The sequence below is a fragment of the Eleginops maclovinus genome, chromosome 16 (assembly GCF_036324505.1).
Source record: "Eleginops maclovinus isolate JMC-PN-2008 ecotype Puerto Natales chromosome 16, JC_Emac_rtc_rv5, whole genome shotgun sequence".
In the NCBI taxonomy this organism is placed as follows: domain Eukaryota; kingdom Metazoa; phylum Chordata; class Actinopteri; order Perciformes; family Eleginopidae; genus Eleginops; species Eleginops maclovinus.
This window is the reverse complement of record NC_086364.1, coordinates 16,608,854-16,625,421: the sequence shown is the minus strand read 5'-3', so window position 1 is coordinate 16,625,421 and position 16,568 is coordinate 16,608,854. Positions and strand designations below refer to the sequence as shown.

General features: G+C 46.5%; 1 protein-coding gene across 1 annotated transcript in view; it reads right to left on the bottom strand.

Moving 5' to 3' along the window:
• Positions 1 to 3,489: 3,489 nt before the first annotated feature.
• The window catches only part of LOC134877900 (trinucleotide repeat-containing gene 6C protein-like), a 37,652-nt gene continuing 24,573 nt past the window's right edge, over positions 3,490 to 16,568 (bottom strand). Inside the window, 18 exon segments of the mRNA XM_063903575.1 lie at positions 3,490 to 5,368; positions 5,866 to 6,005; positions 6,088 to 6,161; positions 6,746 to 6,967; positions 7,319 to 7,429; positions 7,770 to 7,919; positions 8,145 to 8,321; positions 8,520 to 8,684; positions 8,777 to 9,017; positions 9,197 to 9,280; positions 9,541 to 9,660; positions 10,010 to 10,159; positions 10,658 to 10,876; positions 11,165 to 11,251; positions 11,363 to 11,553; positions 12,175 to 12,360; positions 13,891 to 14,937; positions 14,940 to 16,394. Coding sequence (XP_063759645.1) covers positions 4,987 to 5,368; positions 5,866 to 6,005; positions 6,088 to 6,161; positions 6,746 to 6,967; positions 7,319 to 7,429; positions 7,770 to 7,919; positions 8,145 to 8,321; positions 8,520 to 8,684; positions 8,777 to 9,017; positions 9,197 to 9,280; positions 9,541 to 9,660; positions 10,010 to 10,159; positions 10,658 to 10,876; positions 11,165 to 11,251; positions 11,363 to 11,553; positions 12,175 to 12,360; positions 13,891 to 14,937; positions 14,940 to 16,394 — 5,201 coding nt within the window. The 3' untranslated portion in view covers positions 3,490 to 4,986.

Genomic DNA, 16,568 nt, shown 5'->3' with positions numbered 1-16,568 from the left:
GCCACAGGTCTGCAAAATACTTTTTTTGCTGCATTTTTTTATACATATGTGATTTTTTTTTCCTTTTTTTTTTTAGGTTTATAGTCCAAAAAAAATGGTGCAATACTCAATTATGATCCATACTTTCTTGGATTATTCCACAATGAAAGCCACTAAGGTAGATAAACATTACATTTTTAAAAACACACTTATTTTAGTCCTTGAGTAAACATTTACACATGAACTGTCCCCGTCTCCCCTCAGTACTTGTATCATGTTGTTCGTTTAGCTGGATGAGGGGTGAGGCCGACACTCAGTGCAACGCTAGAGGCTAGTAACAATTAACATCAGAATATATTTTTGACAAGCAAAAAAAAAAAGTATACTGAATTGAAAAGAAACACGAGGCGGAAATTCCTCCGCTGTAATCACGAGCTCTCACACATATTTTCACCTCACACGCTAGACATTCATTCAACATACAGTACAAGCAGCCTTGTGCAAACACTCAAATACGACAGACGTGAATTTGCCTTTATATCCATCTTTGTTTTCAACAACACTCGTATTTCAAATTTAATTCACTCTGAACCGATGCTATCAAAAATCTCTGAAGTGTATGAATGAGACAAAAAACCACTACAAAAAGTGTTCACATTACATTATTGGCGCTTCTTTTGATTCAAGTATTTGTTTTCATTATTTTGTATTACTCTGATATGTTTATGATCTGGGAAATATAATGTTGAGGAGGATACATGGGGCCAAAGCCAGGGTGGGTTGGGGGGGGTGGGGTCGGGGGGGGGGGGCGTTTAGGCCAAATGGAAAACAGAGAGATCTAGCCGTATACACATACACCCATTATGTACTCATAGTTGTATACTGGATACGGACTAGCATGTGCATATTCAACCCAGGCCTTGGTTTGTTTTTAAAGAGTGATTTGCTAACTCAACTCTTTTTGGGGCCCCTGTCCCAGACCCCTTGTCTGATCCATGATTGAGAAGCATATTTTGCTTGAGCTCCAGTTGCCTTTGAGTCTTTGTGACTTTAAAAAAAAGGGAACGCATCTGATTTCCAACACTAGAACGGTAGATAAGAGTGCAGGCGAGGGGGACGGGCCGGGGCTCTCAGTGCTGGTGCTGCGCCAAAAAGTAATCCAGGGCACATCTGAGACTTGACCTTCGTCCCAATGTCCCGTCCTCCCACTCTTTCCCACTTCCGACGCCAGTTGCTTGATTCAAGTCCAGTGTGGAATAAATGCAGGTCTTAAGGAACAAACAAACAGACGACACAGGCAATAGTGATTGTTTTCTTGAATGATGGGAGTCTAAAGCGACTCTGGAAGAGGGCAAATCCCGTACGTTTTAAGACTTGGTACCAAACTTGAGGCGTGACCCTATTTCTGCCGAAACGTAAGGTCCCCAGAGCCGGATGAGCAGAGATGACCTGTTGTTTATTTGCTGGCACGACCTTCAGGGTTGGAGGTCCGAAACAAACCACCTGGATACAGCTTTCCCCGCACGAGGCCCAGAGGAGTCGGGGCGTGCGAGAAGGCGGCAGCTTGCAGAGCAACAGAGACCTCAGCCTCGGAGTGCACTGCTGAAAGACTTTTTTTTGTAGTTATTAAAAAAAGTTTTTGCAAAAACTTGATGATAAAGAAAAATATGTTTTTGGTTTTTGAAAGAGATGTACCCGATGTGACCCATAAACAGTGCACAGACACATACAGGACCCCCTTCCTCCCCCTCTTGCAGTTCTCCACTACATTTCCAGTCTAAATACAAGCATAATTTATCTGTCCTGCCCTCCTACTTCTCAAGCCTCCTACAGCTGGAGCTCGTGATGCCACTCCTCTCTCTTCAGATAAATTAGGATATGGCGAGGTGGAAGTAGATATTTGCAGATCAGTTGGCACAAGACTGAAGACGGGACTATACTTGCTAACCTCTAGTTCTATTTTTAATGTCAACTAGAAGCTCTGTCTACATTGTATTCAGGGGGAGAAGCTGCCTGGTAGTAATAAAGGTTGAGAGATAAGTGAAGATTGGCAGATTTGAGGGGGGGAAATGGCTGTGATTTTTCTAGATGGCTGTGAACGAACACCTCCTTGTCTTTGCATAGAAATGGAAGGCTGTAATCAGTTGAGGTGGTTCTAAGTGTAACTGAGTGCTCCCAGAGTTAAACATAAAGCACCAGTGTGAGTGAGGCCCATCCACACTAAAGGATGTGTGTGTTTACGGGACAACATGGAGAGGAGGCGCCCCAGGGTGCACAGAGGAAGTTGGCTCAGTAAAATGGGAGAACCTTTGACTGCACAACCATTCGTACTTGATTAGACACTTCAAATAGCCCGCCCCTCTGCGTCTGTTGCACATATAGAACTCCAACCACCGGCTTTTTCCTCTACACTAGACACTGGGAGCCTCGGAGGCAGAGGGAGGGGCAGGAGAGAAGATGAACACTGCATAAAGACCAATATCAAAAAGCCATGATCAGAAAAACAATCATTATCTATATCATCAATGATAACAGCAACAATATCAGCAAACTTCATGACAACAATCAAATAAAATGCACACTGGCAATTCCATAAGTGAAACCAAAAAATAAAAAGTACACATCAAACGCCTCCATCTCTGGCTAAAGTGATCCTTGCAGGAGAGAGAGTGGAGCTGGAGGTTGCTGAGGACAGACTCTGGCGCAGCAGTAGTAGTAAATTTAATACGGGTGGGCCAGTTTCTGAAAGAGCTGCTCTTGGCCTGGAAGCTGGGGGGGGAGGAAGAGGAGGGAAGCCAGTCTGTAGGGATCCGCAGGGAGGCAGCGAGTGAGCGAGCGAGGGTGGGGTGAGGGCTGCTGCAGAGCTCTGCACTCTACAGCAGGCAGGCACTCGGTGGCCACACTATCACACAGGTTGGCAGAGCCTCCAATAGAAAGAAGTAAACAACAAAAAAAGGACGAAGAAGATGGCGACCCCCCCCCCTCCCACTGGATCCAGTAGAACTGAAACAGGTCGAGTGTTTCCAGACACCAAGGCTAAAGATTTCAAAGTATGCAATGTAACAGTGATATTCACTTTGATAAAGAGGGCGAGTGCTTTGGGGTCGTTCCCTGCCGCGCCCATCGTCAGTTGAGTCTTTCTTTGTATTTCCCTTCACTTTGCTACCATATTTGACATCCTTCCTGGTCCCACTGACTTGAGTGAAGAAGGATGAAGAAAAAAAACATCCATGTAAAGTTAAAAATAAGTATATAGCGAAGCCACTGAGTTTTTTTGTCCTTTTTTTCAGTTTTTTTTTGCCAGTGTTGCTTCTCCTTTTTTCTATTCGTTGGCATTAAGGGTAAAATGAGCTGCAACGCTCTTGCTAAGTGCTATGATAGATCGCCTATTCACAAATATTTGCTTCAAACTTTTCCTACCATCTCAATTTTGGGCCAAAAAAACAACCATCTGGTCTTCTGGGTAAAAAGGAAAACAGGCCCCTCTCATTTTGGTTTGACGCCTTCTTTCACACACACACACACACACACACACACACACACACACACACACACACACACACACACACACACACACACACACACACACACACACACACACACACACACACACACACACACACACACACACACACACACACACACACACACACACACACACACACACACACACACACACACACACACACACACAGGCATAAGTGTGGAGAGTAGGCTGGCTGGAGAAGTGCTTTGTGTGTACGTCCTTGTATTTTGGACAAAAAGGTGTTCGAAGACCAGCTCGCTCCTCTCCTGAGCTCACACACTCTTATGTGGGGGAGATGAAGGGTAGTAGTGGCAGTTTTAGGGGGGGGGGGGGGTCGCAGGGCAGATTCAATCATTCCTTACAGTCTCCTCTCTTTCTGCGAGAGGCGCCGTAGGGTACTTGGACGGTTCGAGTCGGTGGCTTATATTGCACGTCACTTGAAATGGTGGGAAACACCGGCGGGAAACATTTACGACTTGAGGTTTTCCACAACATCAGTGAGAGGGTCCGAGACCAGACTGCGAGTTTCCCGCAGACGAGTTGAGGTGCATTGAAGTGTTTGACTTTTCAGTTCCTTAGTAATAGCAGTGGTTCATATTTGTTGTCCATAACTGTACATCTGACGATCCCCAAATCTCTCCGCCCTCCGTCAGGTAAGATTGAGAAACACAGCTGAATAATATCATTTCTTAGTTTTGTTTGCAATGGTTTCCAAAGAAAAAACACTACAAAAATAAATGGCTTGAACACGGCGTACAGAGTTGCATCATTCCCTTTGAGCATTGTGTGGGGAAACTCGATCTGCTTGCGAAAATGCACTGAAGTTGTGAGCTGTGGTTGCTTACGTTGAGCCGCAGCAGCATGTACTCTCCACTCAGGTTTCACTGGCTCAGAAATAAGGGTGTGCAAGTGTCCGTATGCTCCTTCACAAAGTACAGAGTGAGTGAGGATAGCAGGGCAGGAAAGAGGTTAAGGCTAATATTAGTGCTGAGAGAAACAAATGTTGCGTCTGGACCAGCTGAAAGTTCGACAACCACTCTGATTGAAGGGTTTTACTTTGGGAATGATGCCTTTTCATGGATCTCTGAGGTGCAGTATGATTGCCTGGAAAGGCAGAGAGGGATTACGCAAGTTTAAAGGTGGTAGCTCGTCGTGTCAGTTTCAACTAAAGTACATGTTTCACACGGCGAGTTCCCAACTGTTCATTTTTGTAAAAAGTTATCTTTCTTTGTCCAACGAAAGACTTCTTCCTGTTTCTCCAAAAGTAAAAGCTGAACACTGTAACCAAAATCTCTCACCGAGATTCACTAAAGTACTGCGACTGAAATGTCATCAAAAACAAAAAGGAGTAGAGGAGGTTGGCGAGGGTGAGCAGCGAAGATGAAGCCCCGCCGTCCTCCTGTCTCTCCTTTTCACCGTTACAGCCACACTGATTATCTCCACAATGATTTTTGCTCCTGTTGGTGTTTGTTTCCTCCGTCCTACATGGACTCTCCACTCAGCAGGTCCCCAGGCAGCAGTGTATTGATTGGGGTGGGACTCCCCATGACCCGCCCCTCCTCTCCACTGGGGGGTCCCCACAGGCTGGAGTACTGCTGCACACCGCCCCACAGCAGCTCTCCGCCAGTCTTTGCTCCGCCTGTTCCCAGGCTACTGCTGCTGCCGTTGTTGTTGTTCCAGTGGGGCGAGTGGCCGATGGGGTGGGGGGCTCCGGACCCGCTCCCTCCCATCCTTGTCTGATTGGAGCCCGGAGAGGCCTGCCAGCTGGTTGTTCCGCCCAGCGACTGGCCCTGTGCAAAGAAGCGGTTCACTTCCTCTTCCCCGGCAAACTCTGCCAGGATGGTGGTGTTCCCGAGCACGCACCTGGATGGAGGGGAGAGGGGAAACAAACATGAGTAAATGAGTAAAAGTTTGGATGTTTGGAAGTAAGGTCGTATGAGCTTCTCCTGACACAGTAAATGGCGGTTTGCACGCCCTCAGTTTCAAGACAGCCCTTAGAGATCTATTAAAACGTAAGGTGAAAATATTCTAAAAATAGCCTACACTTAAAGTGATGTTGATTTTATTTTTCAGACACACAGAGGTGATGAACGAGGGGATTCAGCTCGCGTCTGTATATTGCGGACGATAGGTTGGGACGTGTCACGTGTGCGGGACGTTGCCAGGAGTTCAACGTAAAGCCAGCCCACATTTCTGATACAAAGTCAAGTCCGCAGCAATCTGAATCAGCACTTTTGTAAGAGAGAGGGTTGTCTTTTCTGACACTTTGTGAGTGTACTTACACACCGGGGACACATATTTATGTATAAAAGACAGCAAAAACTGCATTTCGCATAATAGGGGACCTTTAAGAGACGTACATGTGCAGGGACTTCTGAGCCTTAGCAGCCTCGTCCTTGGAGCTGTAGCGCACCACAGCGTTGCCCTGCGTCAGGTTGAGGTGGAATGTGATGAGGGGGCCGTGTTGCATGCACAGTGTACGCAGAGTTGAACCATCAATCTGGAGAAACAGAAAGGCCTTTAGTATACAGAGGCATCAACTCTTAAAGGCTAAGAGGAAGCAGCGGATTGTGAGCTGGTACCTGTGGAGTGAGGTTCCTCAGAACCAGCCAGCTGCTGGTTCTGGTGGAGCTGTCTGTACTCCATGTGGTACCTGCTGTGTGTAAGAGAGGAGGAGAGATGAATAACAAGCTGGTCTGAAACCAAACTCAGTTACCAGAACTGACTGGGTGGTGTCGATTTCCACCCAGTGTCAGTTGACAGTTCAACCACACAAAGATCTTAAGTCTCTGCCTTTCTGTACCTTCAAAATGTTGTTGTGAGCCACATCAAAGTGCAGCATGTGCTTTGAGTACACTCATACAGAAAGCTATATAACGATACACCCAGTATGGATCTAAAATCTGCCCTTTAATCAACTCAGATTTGACAACCGAAAAAAAGGGGTATGTCGCAAAATTATATTATTCTATATTTTATATTTACGCAACTCTGGCGCAAAAACACAAAACAGAACTGCTAAAATGTTTGTATTTATTTATCCACAAACAAAGATGGTTGTCTACCGTTCATATCAAATGAAAAATACTACACCATCTAGCCTGTAATATTGGCTGCATTATTTTGATAGTTAATATGCTTATTTTTCACTGTAAGATCAGTTCTATCACTATTTCAAAAATGAATCAGTCAGAGTACCTTTATTTGTCCCACAGACTATATATTTCACTATAAAACTACCTGTGGTGTAAGAGCTGCTCCAGCCTTGGGCCAGGCCCAGGGAGTTCCCCCCCCAGGTTGAAGAAGGCTTGGGGTTGGTGAGGCCAGGCGGGGGTCGGGTAGGGGCCATGTTGCTGCTCCGGTTCGGGCCCTGGGGTACCTTCCACAGCTCGTGGGACAGAGAGGCCTGGCTGTGAGAAATGGGGCCTGGAGACCAAGTGGATTTCATCTCCGACAGTTTACCTTGATCAGGGAAGAGAGAGGGAGATGAGTTGGCCTTCAGAACAAAGTGATCGAGTCACGCAGGGAAAATTATCTTAAAGTTCCTTCATATTTTTTTCAAAAGGATAGGACTTCCCATGCCACACATAAGGAGTCAGGATACACTAACACTACAGGGGAATATACACTATATGAGAGGCAGGGAGAGAGCTCAGGAGGATCATATATTCAGGAGCTTGAATGGACAGGAGAGATGTGTTTCTCCTGGGGGGGTTGAGGCTGAAGTTCTTACAGTAACAGGAGGGAAAGGATAATGTTGTTCTGCAGTGATCAGCCACTGCATGTGGTGGGGGTTATGGATAAACCATGTACCTGCATCGTCCGACTCCGGGGACGACAGACTGAACGAGCTAGTGTAGGCACTGACTGGCCAATCAGTGGAGGGAGGCAGAGCCTCGCTCTGAGATGAAGTGGGGGAGGAGCCTAACCCGATGCCATCAACACAAACAAATAGACAAACAAAGAAATAAGAAAAAAATAGCAGAAAGAGAAAATGGAGTAAAGGAAAAATGCTCAACAAATAATGATAGAAAGCTTCTGAAGAAACGAAGAGTATAAACTGGTAAAAATGACAATGAATATAGAAAACAGTGAAAAGTAGGAAAATGAAGAATGAAACAAGAAGAAGCAGGCTCTCTGGGAGCAGCCAGAGCGGCATACTGTCAGACAGGTTTAGTGGACCTTTTTAAACTTCTTATCCCCAGGACTGTCTTAGTAAGACACATTTCAAGCCATGCATGGAAAGCATTTAGCCTTCTCTCACCTCCGCTCCTGTCCCGCAACAGGTAGCGGTTGACATCTTGGATGTTGGTGTTGATGGTGGGCCCGCTGGGGACACTGCCGGGGGTCACGTTTGGGTCGGTCTCAGGGTCAATATTCTGGAGGCCCTTCCACGGCACACCTGGGCAGAACTCTGAAAAGCAAAAGTTAAATGTTTGGAAATGTTATTACCCTACCAAAGCGGAGAAATAAACATTGCATTGTTTGCACTCTCTGAGTTCTGATAGTTCTGAAATGTTAAATCAATAATTATGGATTTCACACAGAACAGCATAACTCATTTAATGGACAAGTAGTTTGAAACATTGCTAACTAGATTAAACAATGGATTATACAGAGTATTTTGAGTGTTCCTCACCTGGTGGCCAGTTGATATTGGTCCCATTAGCCATTTTGTCATTGTTGCTTTTGCCCTGCCCCCAGTTGTCCTGAGGGACAAGGGGGCTGGTCGGAGACTCTGAGCTGGACATCAGGTTGTATGGGCTGTAAGAATCCTCCATATGATGGGGCTTACCAGGGGGGCCCAAGTTACCACCTAAAAAAAGGAAACGTGTATCACAGTAAACAAAGGAAAACATAGCTGCATCTTGTCCTTAGTGTTGAGAGGCTCAATGTAAATACAACGTAGAGGTTTTATTTAGAAAAAGGAATCGCTTCGTATTATTATTTTTTTTAAAGGAAAATGATCTAACATCTGTAATGTAAACTCTGCACCAGCAGGGGGATTCCTCACCATGCTTGCCCATGTTAGGCTCCAGAGGAGAGGAGTTTCCAGAGAGGCTTTCGATGGAGTTGGGATGCGTCCACTGCGATAGGCGCGACTGAGGTTGGGGGGGTTCCTTCATAGACATACCTCCCACCTCCATGCAGTTTACATTCATGTTTGGATTCAGTCCAGCTGAGGAGAAAGAGAGCTGTCACTACACGAGCCCATGAGATTTAGCAAAGCGTTACCCATATGCCATCAAAGAGAAAGGTGAAGCCACTCACAGAGCGAGTATGGGCTGTAAGCATTAGGAGATGACTGCGGCTCTTTGGTCTGCAGGTCGGGGAGGCCTGGAGCCTGGGGGTGACCTGGAAATGAATCCAGGGAGGATTTGGACCCACCAGGATGCAGGCCAGAGTGGGAGGGGGGCGGCTGCTGTTGCTGCTGCTTCATCAGCAGGGCCTGGGCCAGCTGACGCTGGTGCTGTTGGATCTGCTGCTGCATGTTATTGATTGTACGTGCAACCTGGGAGAAAAACACAGTAAAGACATGAGGATCTATAATGAGTAACTGTTACATTTAAAAACTGAATTAAACAGTGTTCTCGACAGTATCCACATCCCAATAAGCTTTAATTAGGAGACTTCATAACTCAGCAAATGTAGTATTTTTCAGTGTTCAAAGTGGTCAAGAGGGAAACTTACTTGCTGCTCTTGTTGTCGAATAGGGCCAGAAACGTTTCGCTGCGCCTGCAACATCTGCTGCTGAATTTGTAAACGCTGGTATGCCTGTGTATTAGATATAATAAATGTTTCAATGTCAAATGAAGTTACTGTCTGTACAACCAGTGACTTCTTTGTAACCAAAAATAATAAAAAAGGCATGTAACAATCTACATTCACAGAAAACATGAAACAAAAAACGTCCATTTAAAAATGCTCATAATACCATTGTGCTCTGCAAATATTTGCTGAGTGCGCTCTAATGCATGCAATTATATCTAATGTATCTCATAAAACTGAAGCAGACCATGCTAAATGAGTCTCACCAGTTGCAGCTGGTAAAGTTGATTCAGAAGGGTCATATGTTGAGGGTTTATTGGTGAGGTTAAAAGTGCAGGATTCAGACCAATGTTTTTTGCTGCAAACTGTAAGAGCTGTGCTTGAACCTGTGACCAAAGTAACAAAAACACTGTTTTAGCACAATTAAAGTGTAGAGCAGAGCATCCGTCTGCATTTGGTGCACACACTGTCTATGTGAAGTCCCATAACAACTTGTGGTATTAAGCTGAGTGGCAAAAATAATCTCTTTCTTCATTTATATACTTTAGAAGAGGTCTAAAGTGATAAATAATAAATGAGTGAGGATGTTTTTAAAGACTGTAATCTAAATGTAAATTATTCAGCACTGCATACATTAAAATGTTAGCCTACGAAGTTATAAATGAGGCCAAGTGTGTGTGTTTACCTAACTATATATATACACATTTATGTCTGTATGTGTGTGTGTTTATATACCTGAGGGGAGAGAAACTGAGGCACTTGAGTACGTAGACTCGGCTGAGAGGAACTGAGCGGCGGCACTGACGGGTGAGGAGGCGTCTGAGGCTGCTGCATGGCCCGGGCTTGTGCTGCTCCACCACCGCCAAACATTCCACTCTGCATCTGCTGCACGAAGAGTCAAGAGAGAGGGTCAGCAAGTCCTTCACATGTCTCTAAATCAATAATCTACAGTCATGGGTTCGAAATGTCTTAAACGTGTTATCTAAAGTTCAACAGGCACATTTGGATGATGTCACAAAGTGATGTCATGTCCAAAGCATCAAGGTCTTTTGAGAAGAGCAGCCGGGGGAGAGATATAGGTTTGGACACTGAATTGTTGATTTTTTTTTATGTTAGGTGCATCTGTAAAATTCCCTCTCATCAGACAATAAAATGGAAAAAGAAATGTAGGAAAGTAAGGAAAATGAAACTTGTCTCATTTGTTTTGGAATAGAATGCCATTTTTCTTACATTGATTTAGGTGAAGCTTGCCTTACTATCTTTCATTTAACTTGTGAAAAGAAAACAAACTAAACTACGCCAGATATGGGGCTGCTATCAGGCATTAAAAAGTCTCAAACTAATTTTATGTACAGTATATTGTTATGTAAATATATGACTAACCTTGTCCATGAAGGGCAAGCGGGGGTCTGCTGAGGGGTCTTTGGAAAGAAGCGGAGGCCGAGGGCAGCCCACAGGCTTGTGGATGAGCCCGTTGTGGTAGTCGTGGCCGGCTAACCCCATCCCCCTCTTGTCCAGCTCCGTCTTCTTCTCAAGCAGGGCACTCATGGCCTGATCCAGACTCATGTTGTTGCTCTTCAGAGCCTCCTCTGCTGGATCCCTCTGCAGAATGAACCAGAACGTTGAAGTAATGAGGAAACAAACCATCAAATAATGTTGTAATACTAACAATCATTTTCAATTGACCTGTTGTTTATTTCCTGGTCTGTAATTTTCAAATTCCACATGAACACTTAAAAGGCTAATTTCTAGTGAAACACTTTTGAAGAGGAAATGTTCAAATCTAGGTTCAAGCAACAATCTTTTATCGAAAGTAAAAATAAAGACATTAATAAATATAATAATCCCAGTCTTAGCTCCCGTGAAGCAGTGCAGTGTCCTTTAACTCACAGGGAAGCCCATGTCCGTCAGCTGTTTGATGAGCCGGTTCATGATCCAGGCATCTTCTTGCTTCCCTGGGACTTTTCCCTGGGAGAGCTGATGACAGAAAAACTATTGTTACCTTAATAACATTCTATGGAAATGTAATATCACATTTTTCTCTTGTGGATTAGGAAATGACTGTATGCAAACAGCCCCGCTTCATACCTTCGGAGGGCCTTTTTTGGATGCATTTCCCCAGGAGTTACAGGAGGAGTTGTTCTCCTGGGAAGCAGAGTTGTTCCACATGTCTCCATCCTCAGCATCCCACTGACCCCCCTGCATGTTCATCTCTTCCCCTCCACCTCCACCTCCACCTCCACCTCCACCTCCCCATCCGTCTTGCATAGGTTTGGGGGCTGGAAAATACATAAAACATCAGCAGGTGGTAAGGAATTTGCTTATCAAATCCACCTTTTAGAAAAGTTGTTAATCCGGCCCTGAAATACTGCCTGTTTTTGTTTATTTCACCATCTTTATGCTATATGTACAGTTCTTATACAAGTAAAAACACATTTTACTTCACCACTGCATGTTACGAAACCCAAAATGCCTAAAAATAGCAACATCTTGACTGTTAATGATCTAGCTGGTTGTCGTCTTGCTAGTGAGCTTTCTGTTTTTAAAATATATATGAGGTTAAAGATAACCCTCTGATGAAGGAAAAATCAAAGCAACAACATTCACGGCTGGTAAAATAAGAAAGAAATGTTTACATAAACTGAAAACGGCATGTTGCACATTGTTACATAAAAAGTCATATGAGCCAGCCACCAGGGGTCAGTGTGGATTTGGGGGTAAAATTACAAGAGCTCTTGCTTCTCTTGTACTATATTGCTGTCCTTTATGTCCAAGACATCCTTTACTTATCAGGAGAGAATGATTGAACTTTTTCAGCAGTGGAGTAGACACAGGGTATCATAATTCATCAAAAAGTGCACACATCGTAGTATAATCAGTAAAACCGTTTATCTGTTTACCAGGTTTGCAAGAAGCAGACGTCATATTTGGGTTGCCCCTGCTGTAGCTGTCCGGGTTGCTGTCTCCCCAGCCCCCGCTGGATTTGCTCCAGGCAGACGTCCCGTTGTCGACGCTGACCGGAGGAGGAGGAGCCTCCCCCCAAGAGCTGTCTGATTTTGTGTGGGAGCTCTGTATCTCTCCCCAACCTGAAACACACACAAGGTAAAAGGGTCCGTCAATAAAAATACTTTGCAGAAAAAAATACCAAGATCTTAAAAGTAGAAAATACATCATGCTTTTAGATACAGTCATATGTTAAGACTACCCACAATTTGACAGTAGAAGCAGAAACACTTTTTTTAAAAGGCCATCTTCTAGATGTACAAGAAGCATTGAATACAGCTGCATTTCCCAAACTGACTTTATGATGCATTGTTACTGATTTGTGTTATCTGGCCGGGCATTTGTCATACAAGTGGCAGGTGGAATCATTTATGCTGGCTTGTGTTGGCATAGTTTTGAGCTCAACATTAGTGATGCTCATAGACACGCAGGCTGCCTCTCTTCAAACTAAATCTCTGGATAGGCCTTAAAAAAAACACAGAACTTGCATTTTTCTTTTTTCATTCTATCTGGACTCTTATTTAAAAAGACATCTGGTAAATCCATCAGCCTGGTTATCCTTCTGTTTAGCAGTGTGAAGTGCCCCTAATGCAGGAAGACAGGAACCTGGGCTTGGCTTAGCAGGAAGGTTGACAGAGGGAGAAGATACCAATTTAAGATTTGGCGCGGCCTTGCTGCTTTTGGCATGACATACAGCACTGGACATCTGACCGTGCCAGACTTAGCTTAGCTCACTCTCCAGGGAGAGGTCAAGTCCTGCAGGCTGCTCCAAAATTATTACAAGCATTCAACCTTCTAGTACGAGTGGCCGAAGCATTAAACTATTCTAAAACAGACTCAATCATTACTTTCTGCCATTAACTATGAATAGTATTGAGGAGTTACCCCCAGAGGGTTATACATCACTATATGATCAACAGCCTTTTTTGCCTGCAAATTGGACACATTGGATTTTTTTGGGGAAAGCAAATAAATCCACAGTGGAGTCAGCATGCAGGGTCAAGTGAGGGACTGCAGGGGGCGTAAGTCCCCTCTTAGCTCCTCAGAGCTCGCTCCACCTCCTCTCTCATCAACTGACAGATGGTGGCTCCCATATAATCACACACTTCCGATCCTTCTCAAACTGTTTGTGGTGAATCGCTTTTTTCACGAGAGGCACTTTGTAAACAGCATTCTTGTGCTTCCTTTGGGTACCCATGAGAGGTTGCCAGGGTTACCCACACAGACGTGTCCGTTGTTGTGAAATTCGAGGAGCCTCATGGAGAGACGGGGCTGGCACTGCTTAACTCATTTGGATAGTCGATTAGATGTAAATCCACGGAGGGCAAACTAGGTCAAGATTTTACCTTTAAGTGGATCAAGGGATTGGAGCTTAACAGTGCACCGCGCTAACTAACCACCAGCTTTCAAGTTTAACACCTTAACTTTGAACCATGAAGAAACAGAGAGAAACACATGACATTGAAATCAACATATTGAATATGTGAAATCTAATTCCCTTTAAATCTTATCGTTGACAATCCAATTCAGCCCATTATTATGAGTCTATGCTTAGCATGATGGGTGCGGCTCTATATAACACATTGCAAAATCCAAATGTTATGATATCTTACCTTGAGATATCAAGGGGCCCCTGTTGTGAGATGGCCCCGACTGGTGTTGAACAACAGGCTCCATGGGCCCACTGCTGGGTCCTTGGTTTTGGGAGTTTTGGGTGTGGTTCTGTAACGGTGCAGGCGGCCCGTGATAGGGGTGATTGTGAGAGTGGGGATGGTTGTTGTTGGGGCCTGGGGGGTTATTGCCTCCAGTGGTAGCTTTAGCCTGGGACTTTCCTGGATTGTTCCTGTCCCACAGGTTGACTGACTTGCTGTAGGTACCAGGGTCCCCCCAAGCTGAGGTCCCATCATCAATCTCCATCTTACGTCGGATTGAAGGTGGGGAGGGCTCTTCCCAGCCTGTGGGATCAGCTAAGGACTCCTTCTTACCTCCCCAGCCTCCAGCCTGCTTCGCTGGGCCTGAGCCAGACCAGGAGCCCATGTTCCCTCCCCCACTACTGCCACTGGGCCCCTCTTGAGGTTTGCCTCCCCAACCTTGGGGAGGGCCAGTGGGGCGCTGGCAAACTGGCTCTCCCCAACCTCCATTTCCTCCAGCTGCAGGTACCCCAGGTCCTGAAGGGGATATCCCCCAGCCTCTTGGGTTTTCCTTCCAGCCTCCTGCTTCCCCCTCCCACCCCGGGTTTGTGGGACTCTTTTTGCTCTCCTCTTGCTCCCTCCAGTCCCCGGCGTTATTGCTCCCTCCACTATTGCTCCAGCTGTGGGATGCTTTGGGTTGCTCTCCCCAGCCCTGGGATGTTGGCTTGTTGCGAGAATCCTCCCACCCTGATGACTTCTCCTCTCCCCAGGATTGCCCCCCATTCTTGGGTATACTGGGGGTGGGCCCTACTGTTGGAGGATTCCCCCAGCCGCCAGGGCCGCCTGGGGGCTTAATGTTGTTGGGATGCTCTCCCCAACCAGAGCTAGGCTGGTTGTTAGCAGCAATGCTTCCTCCCCAACCTGAAGGTCCCTGAGAAGCAGGCACATCATTTTTGCTCCCGGGATCACTCCTTTGAGGGGGGCCCATGTTAGCATTGGATGGACCATGGGCATCATTTGGAGTAGTGGGCCAGAGCCCCATGATTCAGCTGCTGCTTCTTTCTTACGTTTAGCGTTGTCCATGTCCCAGGTAGTGTGCTGGCGGACAGGGGTCTGTCCCCAGCCAGTGTTACACAACACCCTGGGGTCCAGATCCTGGGCAGGCACCAGAGGAGCAGGATTATCTCTGGATGAGGGGTCTTTGTGCTGGGGGTGACCCTCCATGCTGTCACTGCTGCCCTCACTTGCAGCAGCTGTGCTCACAGCTCTGTTCCAAGGACTAGCCTGTGGGTCCTGGGGAGGAGAGGTGGGGGCGTCCCAGCCTCCCGGGGCCTCCTCAGTGCATGGCTTCCCCCAGTTCCCACCTGACTGGTCCCCCCAGCCTCCAGAGCTTCCTGCTCCACCTCCTCCACGGCCCCAGCCAGATTCCCAGCCAGATACCTCCTTAGATGAAGGTGTCTTTGAGTCGCCACTGTTACCCCATACCGAGCTACCATCTTCTCCATTGACCAGTGAGCCCCCTGGGGGGGACTGGCCCATGGAACCCAAGCCTACAGGTGCATTACCCCAGCCAGGCAAGTTGCGGATGGGGCTAGGGGGTTCCTGCTTATTAGTGTGATTTGGTCCATCAGTTTTAAGGTTCTGAGGTTCTGAACTGAAAGACACATTCGTGGACGGGGAGGGTTGTGGCTCTTGCGATTCAGAGGCCATCATGCTGCCCCAAGCGCTGCCAATCCCCAAAGAGTTGTTGTTAGTGTTGGCTCCAGTACAGTTGCTGGTCTGGGCTGGTGGGGGGCCAGGCGGGTTACAGAGGTTGGGTGAAGATTGAGGAGGTGAAATGGTGTTGGCTCCCCCTGAGCTGCCTCCCACTGTGCCAACCCCTTCATGCCCCAACACGGGCCAGGCAGATGGGTTGGCATTAGGGTTTAGGTTCAAGTTAAAGTTGGTGGTGGAGGATGATGAAGACCCCCAACCCCTGCTGCCTCCTCCCCCAGCTGGGCTGTCATTCTTCCCTTCACTCCCCACTGACTGGGGGGGGCAATGGGAGGGTCCAGGCCCAGAGCCCCAGCTGCGATTGGCTGCAACCTGGCTAGAGATCATGCTGGTTCCAGTATGATTGGCAGGGCTGGGCCCACTGTTGGCCTTGCTGCTAAGGTGGTTGGCAGAGAAGTGGCCTGTCTGGCTATTGGCCCCCGTAGCCATACTCACTGTACTACAACTACTACTAGTACTACTGCTGCTGCTGCTGCTGCTGCTGCTGGTCAGCTGACCAGGGTCAGTGTCCAAATTGCATCCTCCTGGAGGGGCCTGGCTCTGTCTGAGGGTAATAGAAGGCCAAGCCTCTGTGTCCTTCTGGTCAATGATCAGTTGATCCCAGCCGCTGAGGTTGGTGGAAGATGCAGCACTTGTGGCACTCCTGTTAGCTGGCAGGTGTCCCCAGAGGGGATTATCATACTGGGCTCCCTGGCCACTTTGTGGGGGCAGCTCTGTATGGGAGGAAAGAAAAATAACATGAGCAAGAGCAAGACGTGACAAGAGAAGAGAGATATAATGTATGTGTGTCATCACACCCACACTTGCTTAGTAAGGTTGAAATACCATGGCAACAAGTAAGGTGTCTACTTATATATACACTAGACTTCACAAGATGCTTTACTAAT